Here is a 23,270-nt window from a genome sequence, read left to right on the forward strand (position 1 = left end):
AGGTTGGGAACCACTGGACTAAACTAGCTAACTGTATATAAAGTAGTGTAAACTAGCTCCACCTCCAGCAGCTACAACAGTAACATGCTGCTCTAACACTGATGCTTCACTATTAATAATCTAATGATGTCATATATAATAATATATCAGTCAGAGGGACCAAACCACTACTTTTACTGCAATACTTTAACTACATCAAGCTCATAATACTTATGTACTTTTACTGCAATACTTTAACTACATCAAGCTCATAATACTTATGTACTTTTACTGCAATACTTTAACTACATCAAGCTCATAATACTTATGTACTTTTACTGCAATACTTTAACTACATCAAGCTCATAATACTTATGTACTTTTACTGCAATACTTTAACTACATCAAGCTCATAATACTTATGTACTTTTACTGCAATACTTTAACTACATCAAGCTCATAATACTTATGTACTTTTACTGCAATACTTTAACTACATCAAGCTCATAATACTTATGTACTTTTAAAGTAATACTTTAACTACATCAAGCTCATAATACTTATGTACTTTTAAAGTAATACTTTAACTACATCAAGCTCATAATACTTATGTACTTTTACTGCAATACTTTAACTACATCAAGCTCATAATACTTATGTACTTTTAGTGCAATACTTTAACTACATCAAGCTCATAATACTTATGTACTTTTACTGCAATACTTTAACTACATCAAGCTCATAATACTTATGTACTTTTACTGCAATACTTTAACTACATCAAGCTCATAATACTTATGTACTTTTACTGCAATACTTTAACTACATCAAGCTCATAATACTTATGTACTTTTACTGTAATACTTTAACTACATCAAGCTCATAATACTTATGTACTTTTACTGTAATACTTTAACTACATCAAGCTCATAATACTTATGTACTTTTACTGTAGGAGGATTTTTCATGCAGTACTTTTACTTTTAATGGAGTGGTTTTTACACGGCTGTATTGGTAGTTTTACTTAAAGATATACTATGCAGGATTTGTCGGTTGGTGGCCCCTCCTCAGCTAATAATCCTGCGTAGTCTACCTTTAAAATGATAAGTTAAGTAAAAGGATCTTTTGAGAACAAGGCTGAAACATCTGGAAATTTTGCTGTTTTTGCTTTTTTAGTAATTCTTTTCTTTTACTGTGACTCTTTTATAACGAACACAGAGTCGAGACCACAGATAAAACAACACCGTCAAGCTTTTCTTCCCTAAATTATGATGTTCAGTCATTTCATTTTGCCTGAGAAAACCGGACTAATTCAACTTTTGAGAGTGTCGGAGTCTATTTTCTACCTCATATTACTGATCAGCATGATGCAGTCTGTAGTTTTTCTACTTAATTATTTAATAAGTCACTTTAACAGATCACCTGAGAATGAACACCTTGGCTACACAACCACACAAACAGACCTACAGCTCTGGTCTATTCTGTTATAACATCATCTGACAGCCATTAACTCCAGTTTATAGATAGATAGATAGATAGATAGATAAAAACAAAAAGAAAAATTCAAGTTGCAATGACCAAAAGTAATGATGCAAAACTGTGGTACTATACAATAAGAACAGTATTTACACAGAACACCACAAGATAAATAGATAAATGAAAAGAAAAAGAATAAATCAACCTGAGATGTTAGAAAAATGTGCAGATTTACAGAAACTGTGCATAAAATCCTGATATGGATAAACAACATGTATAGACAGAGAATGTGGACAAAGAAGAACGATGTAAAATATAAATAAATGTATAGACACAAGTTTAACAGATTAACAGATTAAAGCAAGAGGTTGTCAATGAGCAGGAAGTGTCATTATATACACAGTATATAAAATGGAAATAATGCAGAAAGTGCAAAATATCTTCCTACTGAAATCATAAGTTTTTATATCACAACCTACAAAAAGTGTTTTTTTTTATCATTACTACTGAAGCCAAAGGTTATGTCTGATTTCTCTGCTTTTTTGTGAATATCAGATAAAAAACAAGACTTTTTATTTTTGTATAAATAAGAATGTTTGACATAGAATGCAAAGGGCAGCAAACACAACTTACCCTGGGTTTTTTTTTTTTTTTTAAATCCGTTAGTGGGTTAAGTGGAGTGCCATTATACCACAAACACTCTTTGCACAGCTCATGCATCATAAAGTACATCTGTAGGATGTGTCGCACGAGAATCATTACATGATAAAAAAGAAATGAAGCTCCGCACGTCGGTTCCTGCGTCTCTCAGCCGTTTAATCAGGTTCACGATATGAGAGACGCGACATACAGACTGCCGGGCAGGTTTAATACCAGTTACCACCATGAATATGCAAATTCATGATTGGATTCAGGATGAAATTGATGTTTCACTTACCACTCTTCCTGACAGCAGCGGGGAGAATAGGTTGGGCAGATCACACACACACTTGTACTAACACACACACACACACACACACACACATGTTGGGACGGGTCAGCCTCATTCAGTCTGAAATGTCAGGTCAGAGGAGGTGAAGTACCCACAACAAATCCGCTTTTTTTCCCCCATTATATTTATTTTAATCAGTCAACGGACAGATAAGACTCTCCGTCTCCTGTCTGACGTCTCTCACCGTCTGACTGCAAACATCAGATAAATAAATGACATCACTGTGTGAGAACATCTGCATGATTTTAGTAACTTTTCATGAACTCACAAGTAGTGTGTAATCTCCACATGCTAAAACATTTATTATTCATGCAGAGAGGCTGTTACATGTTCATGTGTAGCTGTTTTACTGTAAAAATTTGTGCTGCAAGAACCTCTGCAGGCTGTTAGTTTTATATTTGTCACCACTGACTGTGCAACACAGTGCAGGAAACATTTTCTCCTCAGTAGAGAGAACAAAACTCTAAAAAATAAGAAAATAAGATCATTAACTGCCACTTTAGTAAGAAGTGGAGTTGGCATAGTAAAGCATTTATTAAACTAGAATCAGTCGGTCATATTCCATCAAACTACCACTGATATTATTTTGTCTCCGTCTTTCTGGTGTATGCAGTATTTTTTCTTTTAAAGGGAACATTGTAAGCTTTTTGTGATTTTCTGTAATTTTCATACTGTTGCGATGAACATGACTAAAGTTCCAAAACTTGAAGTGAATGTATGTAGAAATGCTGCCTGTAAGACAGCTCAGGTTTCAGCCTTTTTTTTACTTTCCTGGTGAGATGACATCATATGTTTATGTCTATAAACATCCATCTGTTCTGTAATCGTTTTGCTGAGGCTGTTCACTCTCATATTTCAGATCTGATTCAGCTCCAACATGCACGGATGTATGTGAGAAGTTGACATTTTGAGTAAAGAAGGAGAAAAAGAAATGAAATCCTGCTACTATAGTTTGTTTATGTAGCCTCCGGAGCCGGAGGAAGCTTCTTGAAGCTGACCAATCAGAACAGAGTGGGGTCATCAGGAGGCAGGGCCTTAAAGAGACAGGAGCTAAAACGGCCTGTTTCAGACAGAGGCTGAACTGAGGGGCTGCATAAAGGACCAGTAGAAGATAAATAAGGAGTTTTTAACTGTAAATCACACAAAGATATTCCAGTAGAGCCCCAGAATATAAATATAGAGCTGGAAATTTGCAGAATATGTCCTTTAATGAGCAAAATATGGACACACACACTAAAATCAGCCTTAAAGTCCCAACTGAAGGGAAGTCAGAGCGTCTTTAGAATATTTGAGCGGTGTACAGTTACAAAAGGGATTTAAATCAAATCCATCACATTTGATTGGACCACTAAAAAGGTGGGCGGGGCTTAGAGTTTAGTGCAATACATCAGACCAGTAATAAAAAAAATCATCCAGAGTAGGCTCTCATCACCACGACCCTTTTTAGGGGAAAACAATCCCGTGTTCTGCATAGACAGGAACTGCATAAACACTTTAAACAAACGGGTTTAAATTAATAACACTATGCTGAGGAGTTGCTGTGTAGTTGGTTGCACCAACAATAAATCCAAAAAGGCTCATCTCCGATTTGTTGCCCTGCCATGTCCTAAAAAAAGATCCTGATAGAAGGGCTTTACGGCTCCAAGCTATACGAAGGGAAGACAACAGGAAGCTATGAGACCCTGCATCTTCACGCACTTATGTGTGTGGAAAACATTTCGTATCAGGTAAGAGCTGACTTAGCTAACGCTACGTCTGATTAACAATTATATGTTATGAGCAGATAGCTAGCAACAACATTACATACTTTCCTCATGTTTAGATTACTGAGAGCAGATCGCTATGTGAGGCTAACACGTTAATGCTAACCTTAGCTACCTTTGATGTATCAAGATTTCAGGCTTCCAAGGAAATGACAGACTTGTGCATATTTATTATTTAGATTTTTCCATAGAAAAGTAATTTTCAAAGTCTTAAATGACAGGTTTGTTTTATTAATCAAAGTTTATTTAAACATTGTCTTGCATGATAACTAATACAGCCCATAACTGAACCGTTTCCTTTATTACAGAAAAATTTTGCATTGTGCTGCATCCTCTCGTCAGGCTCCAATCCAAGAGGAAATGTGTTTTATTCTTCAAAAACTATGACACAAAGTTCACAGCTTAGGCTATAGTCAGACATGTATTCATAAGTTCTACTGAAGAAATAATCATTAACTGTACATTGTATCAAATATCATAGTGACATTATAGGCCAGTTATGCATTTAACTGGGTAACATGAACGGCACGAAGCCGCGGCAGCTCATAATGTTTGATACAATGTGCAGTTTGCAACTGTTACATGAGTAGAACATACAAATGACACATGTTACTAGACCGTGGACTTACAATTTTGGAAAAGAATACATATCATGGTTTTTGAAGGCTTAACCACTTTCCCCACTTTATTGGTGAGAGGGTGCATTACAGTGTCTAGTTTCTCAGTGCTAAAAAGGTGAAATTATGGCGAGTCCACATCATGCCAGACAATGTAGACACAAAAAAAGTTAATCCATCCGTCTTTATTTCACACAGGGTGAAGACTTACTTACACTATAAAAAATGGACAACGGTACTTCATTGCCTGTAGCTCCGCTGGAAGTATCACGTTCCTTTCAAAAGGTTGGGGTGGCAGAGCGTCAGATGTCAAGATCATCAGACAATCAGGATTCATATCCTCACTGGAGACCACCAACCACCAACCCAGACACCAGGTAATGTAGACTATTTATTGATCTAAACCTCGGAAAAGGAAAATGAGCTGCATGCTTCAACATAGCTGTTCTGAATGTGTCTTTATTGAGCCAAACCTGATGAAGAGTCCGTAGGTACAAAGACATCCGTTCATTTGTTGAGGCATATGACTTTGTACGCTCGTTTTCCTTTTTTGATGTGAATTTGTTGCCCAGCATTCGTCTACATGGTCTAAGCCCTCTCATTACTTTAACAAAATATCCAAATCTGACCACATCTTATATTAGGAGTAAGCTTGAATAGATCAAGGTTGCATAATGAATAGTATTAGACATTTATGCATGGTATCCTGGGCTAGATTTGATTGAATTAAGTCCAAGTTTAGGACCACAGTCCTAAACAGAAATGCCCAGGATACTCTTTACGGATATTTAACAAATAATTTGGATTATGTTTTATTCATGTGTTCCAGATCTTGGACCGATCGGGGGTTTTACCCCTCAGGAGGACTTTGCTCTGTTAGGTGTTGGTCTAATTACCTCAGAGTTCACCAAAGGGAGGAAGCAGCTGTTGAAGAATCTCCAACGTTCTGATACGTATTGGTAAGTTTCAATCATCATAAATGATGAATCACAAGAATACAATTTCACTTGCATTCAAGTATTTTATGAATCTACCAAGTCAATATCCTGTTCATTGTATACTGAGCATATATATATATATATATATATATATATATATATCCCTTTTCTCTCCGGTGAAATGTCCACAAACAATAAGGGAGACCGACAACATTTCAGTAAAAAGTGCAATATTCTGAGTTTATTTGGCAACAAAAACAAACCAAAATAAATAGCAAAGACTTTATTATCATTTCTTGAACAAATTGAACATGAGAACCACAAATAAGTACAAGAAGATTTCATTTGTTAAGATTCTAAGTCACTGCTGTGGGTGATGAAGCCCTTTTCCAGGATCTTCACAAAATTTACAATAAAGGAAAAGATTTCTTTGCCATCAAGTCTCTAGTTCATGTTTTGACATTTTCAAGCAGTGTGGGAAAACAATAAAGTAAAAAAATGCAGCCAAACTGTACAAACAGATTATTATTATTATCCACAAGTGCCAGTATCTTCTTCTACTATAGTATAGATATTAAGGCTGTGCCCAAATACAAATACATTATTCGGTAAAGCACAAATAGTGGGTTGTTTTTTTTTTTTTTTTTTACGAATATTTGTTTCATACAAATATTTTAAAAATTATTTGTTTTCAGGAAGAAAAATAAATCATGTCAAATACCAGCGTGCAGGTCGGTTACATCACTATCTCAGTGTCTCTCCTCTGCTCCGCTGTGACGTCTATCAGCAGGTCTCAGTGAGGGGAGTCACATCCACCTGCTACATGACGCACATTTCCTAATTTGGACATCATTCCCAGAGTTGGGAGTGTTCCCCAGAGATAAAGCTGAGCTACTGACACACGCTTCATGAACACTTATTGTAACACTCTAATTTTCTAAAATTAAAAGCGTAATAAAAACAAAAACAGGATTTTTAAGCCTCTTTCCACTTTTATTTGAATACAAATACAAATAATTTTGCTGGATGATGTGGATGATTTTATTGATGTGCTCTTTCTCACAGATAATGTGATCGACTTCTTGAAGAACAGGTTTCACATCCTCGACGGCTCGCTTGCTGTGCAGTTTGTGAAGCGTCTGCGAGATGAAACGGGAAGCGAAGAGGAGGCAACAGTTGACAAAACTGTACATATTTGTGCTGAGTTAGTCAATATGTCATCAAGTGTTGTGTTCAACCATGACAGTGTTGGGGGGATAAGAAATCATGAGGCACATTAAGGGAGATGCTGGATCACATATCAAAATCATAACGCTTCAAGGATACGTTCAAGACAGAACTTGATTAAATTTTCACTGCAGAGTGCAGAAAATAAGAAGAGCATTTCATCAGGTTCACGGGTTGTTGTTTTTTTTGTGCACTTTGCAGTGAAAATGTTTAGTTTTATTTTGCTCAAACCAGCACCTCACTTAATCTGGATCTGGATCTGTTCTGTGCATTTGCATTGCTTTACCTGCACAAGTCTGCCTGTAAACTATATACTTCTAGGCCTAAACTGTAACATATTTACTGATTCGGTGGCTTCTTAGTTCATATGTCCCGTATATCTACCTGCATCTACAGTAGAGCTCTGCTCTCTCTGTAGATTCTGCTTCCATCTCCTGGAAACACAACAAATTAATTGTGATACAAGTTGTTTTAATTACCTGTCATGTAGTTTGGGGATGGCAATAATTCACTGTCATCATTTATAGTCTTTCTATGGGATCACACTGTTTAATGATAATAAGCACATATCTTATATTTCCCTCAAGAGAAAGGTTGTGTTTTGGTTTGATATCATACTAAAGTGTGTTCAGGGTGCTGAACATCAGGCAGATTATTCAACACTAGATATAGGTATCATAATATACATCAATATTTAAATTATTTTTTATGATTGTCTCATTAATTGCTTCCATATCGTCCAACTCTACATGAAGCCCAAATAAAGGAATGCATTAATTAGAATGTATTTAATAATAAATGTTTGTGTTTTTATCACAAATCCACTGTCTTCGCTCTGATTGGTGTTTAACTGTAAGTTGGTTTACCTCAAACCTCCTGATCCGTCCTGGTGACTGAGGCTCCAGTCAGCTGAGGGTATATATATGGTATCTACTGTCTTCAACATGAAATCCTCATTTCATGAGACATGGAAAGATGGTGCATTGCTGCAGGGGTCCAGGTTATGATATCAGCATAACCTGCATGACGGGTAAACATCTGCATCTGCACCTGTAAGACATTTATATGGTAATGTGTTGGGCTTTTTAAGTCTAGCTTGAAGAAGATGATTAAGATTGGCCCCCAAGCCATCCAAGGAAAAAAAGGCACCTGGCAGCATAAATGTCCATACTTACAAATTTACTCATGTTCATTTTATTTTAGTATTCAGTGTTGTGCTTTCAGATTGACATCTAGACATAATGGCAATTAATTGTCTACTTTTCACGTGCAAAAGGCAGAAATTTGTCTTTGGCTTGCACGTGCAAAGAATCTGCTATTAAAAGAGTACATTAAAACACATCATATCACATCCAGACAGGACACATTAAAGACACATTTACATAAAAACACAATAGAAGCTACATTAAAAGGAGCACTTGATGGTGAGGAGTGAATCAGGTTTAAATAAGCAGATATAAAATGTTGTGTGCTGAGGTAGCAGGCTGGCTTCACAAAGTGGCTGTCCTTAATGATGAAGATATTTTATGGCAACAGGGACAAACAATTGTCTATAAATATTTTTCTTTGCACGGGGGACTTGTGTACCTTTTACCCTGAGGGCGGTAGCTGAAAGTGGTGATTTACAGGATGGCTGCGGTTGTCTAAGATTAGGCCACTTAAGCGTTGGACTGCTTTGCCATGATGATAGGACAGTTGGGTTTGCAGCCTGTAATTGTACTGCCAACTTTACCTACTTTGGAAAGTTTTGTCTTGATTTTCACATTTAGGTGGTTGAACCAGGACACAATATTAAAAATAAGTATTGGATTGATACACACTGTTTACAGACTTCCTTAGTTTACGCAGCAGGAAGAGTAAACGCATGATGTGTGAGGGTAAAAGATTGGTCTAACACAGTCCGCAGGTAATTAAAGGAGCTCACTTGCTCCTCCTCATGGCCTGTAACCATAATTGGTTTAAATAGAGGGTTTGACAGTTTGTTCTTGTTAACATCTAGACACATTTCTTTTATTTTTGTTACATTCAACAAAAGATGACTGTCCTCAAACCACTTTATGAGTTCTGTAACATAGTGTACACGTTAAATGACCGTACATCGGTAAGACGTGCCACTAAACCTACAACTGAGTATAGTACGAGTGGTTCATCTTCAAGGGAAATAAAGTGTCCACATGTCCTCTCGTATCTTCTGTCTAGTCGGTGGAGTGATTGTTTTCATCACAAAACACCCCAACGTATGGCTTATCTTTACAGATTCTAAAGCCAGCCACTCTCAGGTCAATGTGGGTCTTGTAAACATACTCGGACACCATTACGCAAGACGAGGTGTTGTAAGTTGCAGTGCACAGGCCGAGAGCGTATTTGTGGGTGTCTATGGCGTCCACCTCGTGGTCCTTGCCTGACTGGAGAGATGGAATTTTCAGTGGGTTGGCAGATGAGTGACTGCAGATATGATTTATAAGTGTGTGTGCGGTGGATCCGCCCCGACCCGATGCTGATGCCAAGCCTTACAGACAGCTCGGTCTTTTGTTTCCTCCTCCACTTGAGAGGCTTTCTCTCTTCTGTAAAGCCTTCTAAGTTGTTGAACTGGGGTTAGAGAATGAAAGCATCAGCATGGTTCTTGAAAGTGCTGAAGCCAATGAGAAGCTTCTTTGTTTTAGAGAGCGTTTGCAATACTGAGGTTTTACTGTAAGGCCGAAGCTTTTTGGGATGGGTCTGTGGTTCCTGCCACTTCCTCACTCAATCGTTCATTATTGCCGGTTCAAGAGTTTTGGTTGAGACAGCATTCCAGGCACAGGCGATGCTAGTACATCTAACTCTGGTGTAACCCAGATGTACACAAGCTTAAACATGTGAGCAGCTTTCCCAAAGTATCAGGTTTATTGGTCAAGTACATTGACACATACAAGGAATTTAACTTGATGCTTGTTCACACAAATAAGACAAAAATAAATCTACTATAATATTGATAAACAGATAGAAGTAGGCTGAATAAAATAGTGATAGAGGTATTGTGCAAATGCAGTGGGGCAAAGATCCCTGTCAATGCTGTACAGAATTTACAGTAATAGGAGAATAATAAATAGAATATGCACAGAATATCTGCAGGGGTGGAAAGAATGTCATTGCTGTAGACTAGAGGACATATAGAGTCTATACATAGTCTTTATTACAGCCTTGACTATAGCACAAGAGGATGCAGTGATGTGAGAGTTATTTACAGAATAAACAGAGGTAGAAAAATTGCAGGGCATCACAAGGAGCACACAATTGTTACCCACATCATCAGGCAGCTTGTTTTTGGTGAGGTCTTACCCTGACATGCAGTCACAATGGGCTGCCAGGATTTTCCCATCACTTCTGACAGCAACCCAGCTGTTGTGAGGCTTCTGTGTGACCCTATAAGATGCCTGACCTGGGTCTTAACGACGGTACTGTCTGATCCTTCAGGTTTCAGATGATGGATCATCTGCAACCACCCGTCTGTGAAACATTTGAACGCTTCCAGGGATTTGTATTTTTTCATCTTGCTTGAAGTAATTTCACATAGACAAAGGCTACAGGAATCTATCTACTAGAGAGAGGGTCACACTCAGTCATATAACCTTTTTTAGATTATTTATTTCTGTTGATTAACAAGTGCATATAATTACCAATCAGAGTAGGGTTACATAGAATCACATCTACAATCACACAGCACACAGTCGAACTGATGTTAGGGCTAGCTGGAGGTGAAGAGTTTAACAATATCAGAAAGAGAAAGTGGGCATGGAAGAAAATAAAAGGGCTTTGGACACAGTTGGGATGTAATTATTGAAGAGCAGGCAGAGAAGAGCACACTAACGAGAGGTCTTCTGGCCATTAAGGTAGGCTTGTGTGTTGACGGCTGCTCTGCTCATTTACCAGTGTGTGAAACGAGTCACCTGTGTTACTTGTTAACTTGAACCAACCGTCCTCCCTCCATGAGTGTTAAGCTGCTACCAAAGAGTGTATGACCCAAAATTTTCTCCATCTAAACCCTGACAAAACTGAAGTTCTTTTAATTGGTTCTGAAATCTTTGTCAATGCTGCTACTCAGTTTATCGGCCCACTTCACCTGAACATTAAATCCACTGCTAAGAATCTCGGTATCATCTTCGACCAGTATATGACGTTTGACCATCATGTTAATAAGCTCGTCCAATCCTGTTTTCTTCAGTTAAGAAATATTGCGAAAATAAGACCTATATTGCCCCCTACTGTTCTTGAATACACATTAATTTTCCCCCGGTTAGACTACTGTAACTCCCTTTACACCTGCCTCAGTCAGTCTTCTCTAAAACATCCACAGTTAATCCAAAATACAGCAGCTAGACTTCTAATCAGAACTAGCCGTAGGTCCCACATTACCCCCGTTCTTGCATCCCTCCATTGGCTTCCAGTACGATTCAGAATAAACTACAAGATCCTGCTGATTACACATAAAGCACTCCATGACTTCGCCCCTAGCGACATTTCTGAGCTCCTTGTTCCCCGTTCCACCTCACGACCTCTCTGATCCTCAAATCTCGGCCTTCTATCTTCTACCGCAAATCAAAAGGTGACCGCACATTCGCATTCCCAGCCCCCCCAACTCTGTGGAATCATCTTCCACAATTCTGTTAGATCGGCTGAATCCTTGGACTGTTTTAAACGACGCCTCAAAACTCATTTATATCCGCTTTGCAGAATCAAGGTAGCTAATAATTGTGTAGGAATTCATAGCTTCCTGTAACCTACATTATATAAAGAATAGGTTGTAGTGTTTCTTTGTAGGCTGCTAACAGTTACTGGTTGGGGCTCAGGCTAGAATGACTGGGCTAACATTAGTTATAGGCTATGACGTAGCTAGGTGCTATTGCTAGCTAGCTAGCTAGCTGGCCATTGATTGGGCTTATTACACCAGCTTGATGCTGGAAGACTGAAGGGACATGACTGAAGATGGATCAGATTAATCTTTTCGATGTATCTTGTGCGTTCTATGACTGGTTTTCTATTGTTGTTGTTTTGTACTGCTATTTTACATTAAAGTCTATGGCGAGTGTTGTTTGTTTCCCCCCCCAAAAAAGGGGCGGGGACATGTTACAAGCCAAAGTGTCCAGATGTTTGCTGGTTGGAGCTACAGAGGACTGTTGGCTCCACACACACCTCCCTCACCTGTTGTTAGATCAAGAGGACGAGGGTGTGATGAATGAATCAGACTTCTGCCACAAAATCACATTTGATTGGATGAACTGAAAGTGCAGGATGAGTCATCAAACATTTGACACCATTTTACAGGAAGCGAAAAGAGGGATTTGGATGTAAAAATACACTGATTTCTTTGACATATATTTGGCATAAAACAAGAGATAAATGAACAACACAGGATTAAAACTGGGGAAATGTATTTTTCATTTCACTGGATCTTTAAAGAGACAGGAGCTAAACCAGCCTGCTTCAGACAGAGGCTTAACTGAGGGGCTGAATAAAGGGCCAGAATAAGATAAATAAGGAGTTTTTAATTGTAAATCATGACAAGATATTCTAGTAGAGCCCCAGAATATAAATATAGAGCTGAAAATGTGCAGAATATGTGATCCATTAACAGTATGAAGCATTATGCAGTGAGCTCTGTTGTTCAGTGTGTGTGTGTGTGTGTGTGTGTGTGTGTGTGTGTGTGTGTGTGTGTGTGTGTGTGTGATATTCCTGCTTGCCTACAGTATGTATGAACCTGCCAACCTGTGCAGATCAAACACAACTGCCATTATTCACGTCTATCGCTGCACATGATGCAAGTCTTCACCACAGGACATCATGGTGAAATACCGCTGCTGCAAAATCATGCAACAGTTCAAGTCGTGAGACATTTTTTATTTTATTATCTTAACTCACGCACACGTGTATCGGGAGGAGAACGGTGCGTTTGCTTCGTGCGGTTGTGGCAGTGCCAAAAATGGAGAATGACCGCTCTGATCTGAACGTGACTCTCTTTTATCTGCTGTTGATTATTCATGCCTTGCAGCACGCTCCCTCTGGACCTTCCTGTACAATCAGGGAACCTGTCAGATATACACACACACACACACACACACACACACACACACTTCCTCCACAGTGTGCAGAGAAGAGGGAAGAAGCCACAACTTGAGTGGATACAGTGAATGTTTCCATGCCAGTCAATGCTTGATGCATTTAAGATGGCTGCAGCAGAATGTTTAATTAAAATAATCTTCAGTTCTACACAACTTTAAAATACACAAATACTAGATCAGACCATTAACTATTATTATATATATTTTAATATATCAGAGAGTAACTTTACTTGGATTGTCGGGGAAGAAATGCAGCGATGCACATGGCAGGACACATGCAAGCGAGCAGTAGAGTTACATTTACAACGAGCGGAGTCGTTCACGCTGCTGCCTCCACTGCTGCAGGCTCTTCTCCACGTTTCAGCACAGAGACTGGTCCATAATAAATAAAAAAAAACGCTTAAAGCACAACAAGTTGCATGTCTTTAATTAGCAGACGTTTGCACACACGGAGCTCTGCAAAATCACAAATCAACTGTCATGTATGTTGGGGGGGTTTGTCATGTCTCTGTAGTATTTCACATCTGTTCTCCTATTCAACATCTGTCAAGATATACTGTAGCTAATAATGTGATTCAGGCAGGTCTGTAACATGTTTAGATTAAAGGACAGTTCACAATTTTTAAAACAGTCAGGAACCCAAACATTGAAACATGTTTTTCTTACTGTAATCATTCCTCCTCCTCATACTGACCATTAGAAGATCCCTTCATAATCCACAGTCCTCCTTCAGTGCAAAAAATGTATCTAAAAGTTTATCTGAGGCTAATATGAAGCTTCAGCGTCCAAATGAGTCAAATCAAGTAGATATCTTTCAACGTTACAGTCTTTTTAGTGCCAAAGTCCCTCTTTTTGTTACTATACTTCCACCTGCAGCTCAACAGGGAAACACTGTCTGAGGAAACACAAAGAGGGAATTTGATGCTTAAAAAGACTGTAAATGTGTCAGATATCCACTTGATATGACTAACTCAGACTGCTGAAGCTGAATAGAAGCTTCACAGAGACTTTTAAATGACTGTGTGGACACACTGTGGATTTTGGACCTGTCCTTTAATGTCTGAATCTCACCAGTAATGTTGTTTAGGTGTCATTGAATGCATCAGTGCTGATGTTCTGTTTTTAGCCCACAGCTGGCTGCGTGTCAGATTCTTTCCTTTGAGTTTATTAAATATCTGCAGCGTCACACAGCAGCTGAAATGATAAGAGAAGCGCTGGTAATTAACACGGATCGTCTGGATGTAACAGTAATTAATGTTAAGTGTTTTTCCCGCACATCCGACAGGTCACACAGAAGTTTATGTAGTGAAATTGTTTGTAATAAAGCCTGAACTCCTCTGTCCTGTCAGGTTTATAACAAGGCCACAGTTTTCAGTTTATATATCCAATTTTTTGCATTGATTATTGACAGAAAACTTGAATGTATCACATAAAGCTGACCTGGAGGTGGTAAGACTTTCTGGAAAAAGTTTTGTGCTACTTGTGTTCCTGTTTTCTGAAGCATCATCATCTCTGAGCTTCCATCCTAATATATATCTATAATGGTTTTGTTCCCTCCTCCCCTCCCAAGCCATCACCCCAACTTATACAGCACACCCCCCATCCGTACAGCGAACTCCCCTACAATAATCTGTTGCAACCTCCAGCAAAACACACCTGTCTTATGATTTTAGTTTTGTCAAACTTCCTTTGTTTCATTTTTTTACTCTCCAAAAGATCCTGTTTGTTTTTCGTTCGGGTTTAGTTTCCTTTTTTGGTTTTTTACTCTTGATTTCTTTAACATGTCTTTTATTTAACCCTCTAACCCTTCTCCATCCAAAACTCCCTCTCCCTTACCCGTCTCCTCCCCTTCCTCCACCCTCCGTCCCCCCCCCTCCCTCCCTCCCTTCCCTCCACCTCCTCTCCCTCCCCTCCTCCTCCTCCTCCTCCAGTTTAGAGACCGCCAAATCCACCGCCCAGTCCTCCTCCATGCCGTCTCCCGTTGACCTGACCATGAGCTTCACCCAGCCCGCCCCCCCTGCCTCCGCCTCGTCCTCTTCCTCCCCCCTGGCAGCGATGGGTGCCACACTGCCCCACGCTCCCATCCTGGGCGCTCCCTACGCCCTCCCCCTCTCCAGCCTCCTGGGAGTGAAATCCATCCCTTACCTGGCACTCTCCACCCCTCCCACCTCAGCAGCAGCAGCGGCGGCGGCGGCGGCAGCTATCGGGGCGCCCATGTTACCGGGCTCGGTAGCGACGGCGGCGACCGCGGGTGTTCCGGTTCAGGCTCACGCAGCGGCGGCTCTGGCGTCCTACACGGCCAAGATCTCGTCCTCGGCCAACGGGATGAAGAAGCCAGAGAGACAGAAGTTTGCACCGTACTGATGAAGCGGGAAAAGAAAGAATAATCACTGAGGTAGCTGCTGGGAAAGAGGCTGGTTTTTTAGACGGGAAGGGCAGTTTTATTTTCCGTCTTCTACTCTCTCTCTTTCTTTCTTCTTCCTCTGCCTCTCTTCCTTCTTCATCACTCAAAAATATTAAAGTGGGATCATTGGAAAATGTATGATTTCAGATGTGACTTAAGCCCACCACGTAATACCGTACTGACCTGAATATGAGACCACACCTGTTTTTGAAAAGAAAGAAAAAAAAAACGCTTTGAAGATACGACTTTCACTTTCAACACTCGTCCTGTTGGGAAAGTTTCCCTGAGATACTATTAATCCCAGAAGAAGAGAGAAATTCTTCCATTAAAGCAGAACATAAATCTTCTGCAGTAAGAACATCATTTTCACTGTAATTTATTTCGTCTGCTGCAGATGATCAGAAACTCCTGTAGGACTGGAAGAAACTCACTAGCCTAGCAACATTAAGGCTACTAACAACCCATAATGCAACACTCTCTGTTGATTCAAAAAGAAGATCTGATCTAGACATCCCTCGTGTTATATTCCTGCCAACATGGCAGCCGCACGCAGCAACAAACAGAGGCTGTAAATTCATGTGTTTCTAACTAAACCCGTCGTTTCCTCTGCAAAACTCACACAAACAATGATAATGAACTGCCAAAGTCTGTTAACTGAACTCTGTGTGACAGCAGATTACCGCGACTCTCGTCATATCTTTGCCTAATCAGAAAAGCAATGATGGGATTTTGTCAGATTTCCACGCTGATATATCCGTCTAAGCTCCACATGGGACAAATAAATTGAAGAACAAATAGAGGATGATGAATAATATTCTCCGTCTTGCTTTTTTTGACCTTTTTTACAGGACACAAACACCACATTCATGTCGTTTTTTTTTCTTTTAGTGGCAATTTCAAAAACTTGTTTTGTTTGCCTGTCAAAGCCTGAAAGCCTGGCGAGTGTGACAAGAATGTTGTACGACTGATAAAACACAAAAGAATATCTGTGTGATCGCTCATAATCCCGTAGTACTAATCATCAGGCAGCATGTGGGATATTTTTGACTTTTCATTTCTCAGTGGTGATTATAAAATGTGCAGACAATCTTGTACAGTAGCTTTGTAAGGGGATGACATACAGCGAGCAGGAAGCTTTGTTTTGGTATTTTTTGCATCAAATCTTCACATTTCTGTGCAGATATTCATCAGTTTAATAAACAACTCAGGTTACTTACTCCTCTCAACTCGCCCCTTGTAGATAAGAGTTCCTCAACACAGCCATAACTCAAAAAAGTCACAAATTACATGTTGTAGTTTTCATTAGTTTATAGAAAATTTGGGACTGACACAAACCCAGGGATGCTTTATGTCTCTGTGTTAATTCAGGGTATCAAATAGATCTTCTCTACAGCAGGGAAATACACTCTGACACAAGCATAAAGGTCCTCACACTAAAGAGTTCAATCTCTCTGAAAACATCTGACAGTCAGATGGTTATATGTTAGATTGTAGGTTGAGTTTAATAATAATAATAATAATAATACTGATAAAATTGTTTTGTCTATTACAGTTACTTATCTATTTATTTAATTATTTAACTGTAGTTTAAATTTCTCTGCAAAAACTCTTCTATCAATTCGACTCGACTAGAGGCTGTTATGTAAGTTCACACGTATGTTACATCAGTTTATTTAACAGATATAACAGGCGTCCACTGCGTCATGTTTAGCTGAGAGGGATGCAGGTGTTATAACTGGGAGAGCACTGGTCTAAACCCTCCTGTAGTACATGTGGATATTCCAAATTTACAACTTAAGGAATTAAAGAAATGAATAAATTATATGTATTTTTGGGTTGATCAGGATCTGTTTCTTTATTCTATGAACATCATGGAATTAAGATGAATTAAGATGAGAAAGAAAGAGCTTTGTGGTTTAATAATAAAGAAAGTGCACGTAAAGTAATAAACTTTTCCCTCTGATAAATCAGGGAAAAAGTCCAGTTCAGCAGGTCAGTATCGTTTTCCAATAATCCCACTTTGGTTATGTTTTATTGATGACTTGTTTTTGCCCTGATCAGAGTGACTGTTTGAGGGTCGGCGGGTGTTTGTAGCTACTGTACGATGATTCTGATATTTAAGGTTATTTGGGCCAGAAAGCCTGTAAAAGCCATAGAGACTATTCAGCTTTCCCCTCTTTCTCTCTTTATTCTATTGTATACTCTCATATTTATTGACTAATATGAAATATTCCCTCAGAGAGTTTATATCACTGGTCACTAACACTGAGCTGAACAACTCGGCTTTTGTATACAATGATGTCTACTTGTATATTTCCTTTCTGCTTCCTGTCTGTTATTTTTTCTTTATTTTTAGTATTTGTTGTAGAGTTTTTTTTTTTTAAAACCTACAACAGATTTAAAAAAAAACGTAACAGTGTACTTGTTTTTGTTCACAATTTTAAATGTGTTGTTTAAATTATTTTTTAACTTATTAAGATGACTATTACATTTACAGTTTTAGAAATAAAAAAAAAACAAAATCTTTCTTTTTCCAACATGGCTGCAGGTAAATACTATAAAACTGTTTTTTTTTTTCTGTTTTCTATTTAGTTGTGTGAACAAAATTAACTTTGTTTTTGTTTTTTTGGGGGGGAAAAAACGATCACTGTACCATTAATGCTAATAACCAGATGTTTTTTGTTAGATAGAAGAGTAGTGTTTTCACTTGTGAGCTCAAACTGGACATTTTACCACACACACTTTCTGACTGGGGACATGTGTTTGTAAAAGTCTGCGCTGCTTCTCAACTTTCAGCCTCCACAGAACTACAATAAAGTAGAACTAACACTTCCTGTCAACTTATATGAACCTAAAATCTGTTAAAGTTGGTATAAAAGAAAAGAAAAATCACATTTCCTGACATAAATGTAATTTTTATGTGGAAATATCTACAGCAAGGAGTTTTGGTAAAGTGAGTTTTGAAAGCCAGTTGTATCAGCATCTTGTTAAGTCATTCCTGGATCAGTAATATCGATCAATAACCCTGTCAGCTGTTAGCAGATACATCAGGGACACACTGTGTATCTGGCTTAAACACACTTCAACGCAAAATCATCTTTTCCTGGTAGACTAAAGGGACGATGCATCACTCTTACTCACAATATAAAGGATGAAATCATCATTTTGTTGTGTATAACAAAGTAAAACATCATAACCAGCTGATTAAAGATTTAAAGAGGATAAAAAAGGCATCGTTACACCGTAGACTGTAAATAATAATGGACATAGTCATTGGTTTGTGGTTTCCTGCTTTGAAGGCTCGAGTTTGGCATTTTGACCGTCGCCATCCTGGATTTTTGGAGCCAGGAGTGACCGTATTTGGACGAGATGGTGGAGCTGACCCTAATGCTAACTGCTAGCTTGGTTAGCACAGTCCATTTGCAGTCTACAGTTAACTGTTATAATGCTAATTTGCGAAAAACGGCCTTAAAACCATTAAAACAAAATTAACTTACCCGAAAAACTGACCCTACCTGCTTGAGTTACACGTTAATGAGCTGACCCTAATGCTAGCTGCTAGCTGCTAGCTTGGTTAGCATGGTGCATTTGCAGTATGCAGTTAACTGTTATAATGCTAATTTTCACCAGCGAAAAAAAGGCCTTAAAACCATTAAAACAAAACTAACTTACTCCGAAAAACTGACCCTACCTGCTTGAGTTACATGTTAATGAGATTTTTAACGAGGTTTTCCTACTTCTGGACCAGAATCTGGAAGTTCCAGTTTGACTTTGGCTCTCAGTTTCAACATCATTAATTTATTTATTCATTTAGGGATTTTCAGTTCACATAACTGTTGAATAACCTTTTTCCTGATGTTTCCATCTTATTTTCTAATAATGACTATTGATGAGATCTGAGTGATACTCATTTCTGTACTTCCAGGTCCACATTGCTTATAAAACTATAAAACTATGCCATTTCCTCATTATGCACCCAAAATCAATACTGTCAGTCACCACTCTCAGACTTTTAGACATAACAGTTGGATTATTGATCACCCTCACGGTGCTCCCTCCCTGCTGTATGATGGTGATTGATGGAGAATCAGATTAGGGTTGAGGTTAGTCTACTTATTGTAGTTCTGTGGCAGAGTTCTGTTCTCTTTTTATTTCTATTTTTTATTTTTTTTTATTTTTCCAACTAAACTGATGCTCAGCGTGGTTTACTGTCCTTGCCAGAGTGTCAGAGACTAATGCTGCATGTTTGCTTGGCACACACACACACACACACACATGTAAATACACACAAAAATGACAAATCAATTAGTGTAACGCACACGTATAGATACAGCCAATTCACACACACACACACACGCACACACACACACATACACACACAGGCCTTGGTCATTGCACTGACAGTGTGAACTAAAAGCAATACTAAACAGAGCGGATGAGTAGCTACACATCGCGGAGCAACAGCGGCAGGCAAATATACGTGTGTGTGTGTACTTTTCAACTGTAACAAACACATTAATATTTAACTTGGTGGGTTGTCGATGCATAGAGTTCTCTGGTCCTTTTTGTTTGTTTTTAAAAACAATGATGATAATGTGGTATATCAAACAAGCTCACTTATTTTTATAAAGTCAGATAACCTTGTTGATGAACTGAATTGAACTGTGGACACCCGTGTTTAATCACGTCACTCATCCGTCCTCTCCACTGTCTTCACTGTTTTCTGTTTTCTGTTTTCTGTTCTCTCTTTTTTCCGGTCTTTCGTCGTTCATGTGTCTTTTCATCCATTTGCATGAGTTTGACTTGAATTGATGTCTATGCAAAAACATCTCTGTGTGGTTCAGCTCAGTCACCCATGTGTGGAGTCACGTGGAGGCTGCGCTGGTGCTTGTGAAAGTGGGCTGAAGTAAAACGAAAGGGCTAAAAGGAGATTACGGGTCTGACTCACAATACATCTGCCCTGATGATCAATTCTGGTTTTGACATTTATTTTTATCAAAGACAATAGTACAGAACATCACTGCCAGGCACTGTGACATCCAGATCTCCAACATTGTATTTTAAGGACAGCAAATCTTTATGCAGCTTTACCTAATTTGCATTTAATCGTCCGTGATTGGCAAAGCATACAGGATATAGAAGGTAGATGAGATGAAATAAAGAGTTAGTGTGAGAGAGAAAAACCACCTGTAACATTCCTTATTGTCCTCAAATTCAAACTTAGCCTCGTTATAACGTTAGAGTTTAATAAGTGCAAATTCATGAAATTAAAACCACACAAACTAGTTGTTAAGTAGAGTTGCTGCTAAATATTCAGAGCCGCTGGCTGCAGGTGGAACTGTTACGTTAGCTAGCTGAACAAACCAACTGACAAAGCTAACGTTGTTTTCATTATCAATTCATCTGCAGATTATATTCTTGATTATTCATCAGAAATTAGTCAAGAATTATTGTTTATTATCGAAGAGTAGAAAGTGACATCCTCAGATTTCTTGCTTTGTGCGACCAACAATCCAAAAATCAAGAATGTCCCGTTTACTGTCACGTACGGCAAATAAAGCATCAAATCCTCACATGTGAGAAGCTGAAACTGGCTAATTTTTTGATGTTTTTGCTTTAAAAAAATTACTAAAATGATTATTCAATTATCAAAATAGTTGCTCAACTACTTGATCAACTAATTGATTAATCAACTAGTTGTTGAAACAGATGTTTCCTAGCAAAAGAATTACACATTACTAAAGTGTTTACTATTTAAGACATTTATTAAGTTTTAATGGAGTTTGAAACTAGTTAGTTATTAAGAACTTAGGAAAGACTTTACACACAAAATGATAGATTTATGAACAGCTGGTGTTACATAGTCCTGTCGCGTTAGCTAACTGAACGAACCAACAGACAATGTTAAAGTTAGCGCGCTAATATCTGTTTAGATTGAAGAGTAAAAGAGTTAATACGTTAGCTTTGTCAGTTGGTTCATTCAGCTAGCTAACGCAACAGTTTCCACCTGTAGTCAGTAAATGTAGATATTTAGTAACAACTCATCTTTACGTAACAACTAGCTTTTGGTGCAACTGGTTTTTATTTATGATGCGTTGACAACTGACAACGAGGTTGTGTTTAATTTATGAACAACTGGTGCGACTCCTGATGATCAGTTCGTAATTTGTTTGCACATAGATTTTATCTTTGGGTCTCCTGATGAAGTGTTTTTGGCCCTGTTCCTGATCTGAGTCCTTTTATATTGAGTAAAATAAATTAAAAACATATATATATGTTAAGGACAACTTGCTGATCATTTTACCAGAGAAGACGTCTCACTCTGTTGGAGTTGTTGATACTACAAAAACACTCTGATTGTAGAGCGCTGTTAGAGTCGACTTCTTCCCTCCTTTAAAATATTGAATATTAGCAGTATTGGAAATTGGCATCAGATTAGAAACTTTATAAACTAAAATAAACTACTGTGCTATTGCTGGTGGTAATTATTTAATAGGACTTTGGAACTTTGTGTCACTGCTAACACTGAATAGTGGATTTTAGCTCAAGGCGAAGCAAAGACAACCTTGTTAAATTTGAACTAATCATGCGCTGCTTTTGAGGAAAAAATAATTCAACCTCTAGTCTAGATTTTTAATTAACACATTTTATAACTTGGGGGTCTTTGTGTGCCTACAAAAGCAGCGCAGAATTCCCTTAGTGACAAGAGATTCTTTATGAAATGGCAAACACAGAGTGCACTCATTAAATCAAGAAATCTTTATTATTTAGATTCGGAAGATTATCATTAGATTAGGAGAATAATCCAGCAGCCACTCTTAGCTGAACATATTTTACAACGTTTTTGTCCGAATTAAAATATTAATAAGTTAAAAATTGCTCTTCAGGGTAAATGCGTTGCAAGAATCAGGCCCTGGGGACAGCAGGATGGAGGTTTCAGCAACATTATACAAGACTTTATCAAACACGGAGAAGAAATTTACTATAATGATGCTCTCATTCCAGGTTGTACTACAAAAACACACATAGCTTGTACTGCAAACAGACAAACATATATAAATACACTCAAACAACTTACTATGAACCAACTGCTGAACAAAAATGAGTACAGTTATGAATATGGTATTGCACTTGAACATGAAATATCCATTAAAACAAGGTATTCTTTCCTGAGTATGAAGTACTACCATCTTTCTGTTTTAATTTCTACTTCCCTGTGAAGACGGGAGGTTTTGCTGTTTGTATATCAGCCTGATGTGTTTGTGATTCTGTTTTCTTTCCATTCATGCCATGTTCTAATAAATAAAAACCCACACTGAAAACAACACTGTCGACTGATTGATGTTCAGATTTATCATACAGTCAGTGGAGGGTTAGGGATATGATGTGATGCACACACACGATTTAGCAATAAAAAAAAAAAACCTGTTTGCATGTTTCTGCATGCTGCACGTACTTGACTTTTAACTTTAATTACAGTCAGAATACTCTGGGGTGCATTCTGTATTGCAATTATACATCTGAGATGCAAGCAGGAGCAGCCTGCAGCATCCAACATCACACATACAGGAAGAATAAAAATGTAGAAAAGCAGCACCTTATAACTTGAGATCTTGGTTCATAATCATACATTTTCTGACTTTTTCCTCCAAGAAAGGTTTTTACAGCTACAACCATGATGTATGCGTGTATCTCACCATCATGTAAACAAACAGCAATTACTGAAAATACTGTAACAGTGCACGGGCAAGTAAATATTCATCAAATCTTACCAAACTAG

The 23,270-nt window shown here is 38.2% G+C and overlaps 1 protein-coding gene and 1 long non-coding RNA gene across 6 annotated transcripts in view; both read left to right on the top strand.

The window, feature by feature from the left end:
* The window catches only part of LOC137180871 (poly(rC)-binding protein 4-like), a 182,207-nt gene extending 159,629 nt beyond the window's left edge, over positions 1-22,578 (top strand). For 3 of the 4 annotated variants that reach the window (XM_067586144.1, XM_067586143.1, XM_067586146.1), the window contains one exon: positions 15,018-22,578. In XM_067586144.1, the coding sequence (XP_067442245.1) occupies positions 15,018-15,450 (433 nt within the window). In that variant the 3' untranslated portion in view covers positions 15,451-22,578. The remainder of the gene's footprint in view (positions 1-15,017) is intronic. The other variant, XR_010928071.1, reaches the window with a different exon arrangement.
* Positions 640-14,649, top strand: LOC137180872 (uncharacterized). Of its 2 annotated transcripts, XR_010928073.1 has the most exons (4): positions 640-4,173; positions 5,025-5,203; positions 5,656-5,785; positions 6,830-14,649. It is a non-coding gene; the product is annotated as an uncharacterized lncRNA (long non-coding RNA). The 2 variants fall into 2 exon arrangements; XR_010928072.1 differs by having other exon boundaries at positions 684-5,203.
* Positions 22,579-23,270: the final 692 nt, after the last annotated feature.

Source organism: Thunnus thynnus, chromosome 4 (genome assembly GCF_963924715.1).
Source record: "Thunnus thynnus chromosome 4, fThuThy2.1, whole genome shotgun sequence".
In the NCBI taxonomy this organism is placed as follows: Eukaryota; Metazoa; Chordata; class Actinopteri; order Scombriformes; family Scombridae; genus Thunnus; species Thunnus thynnus.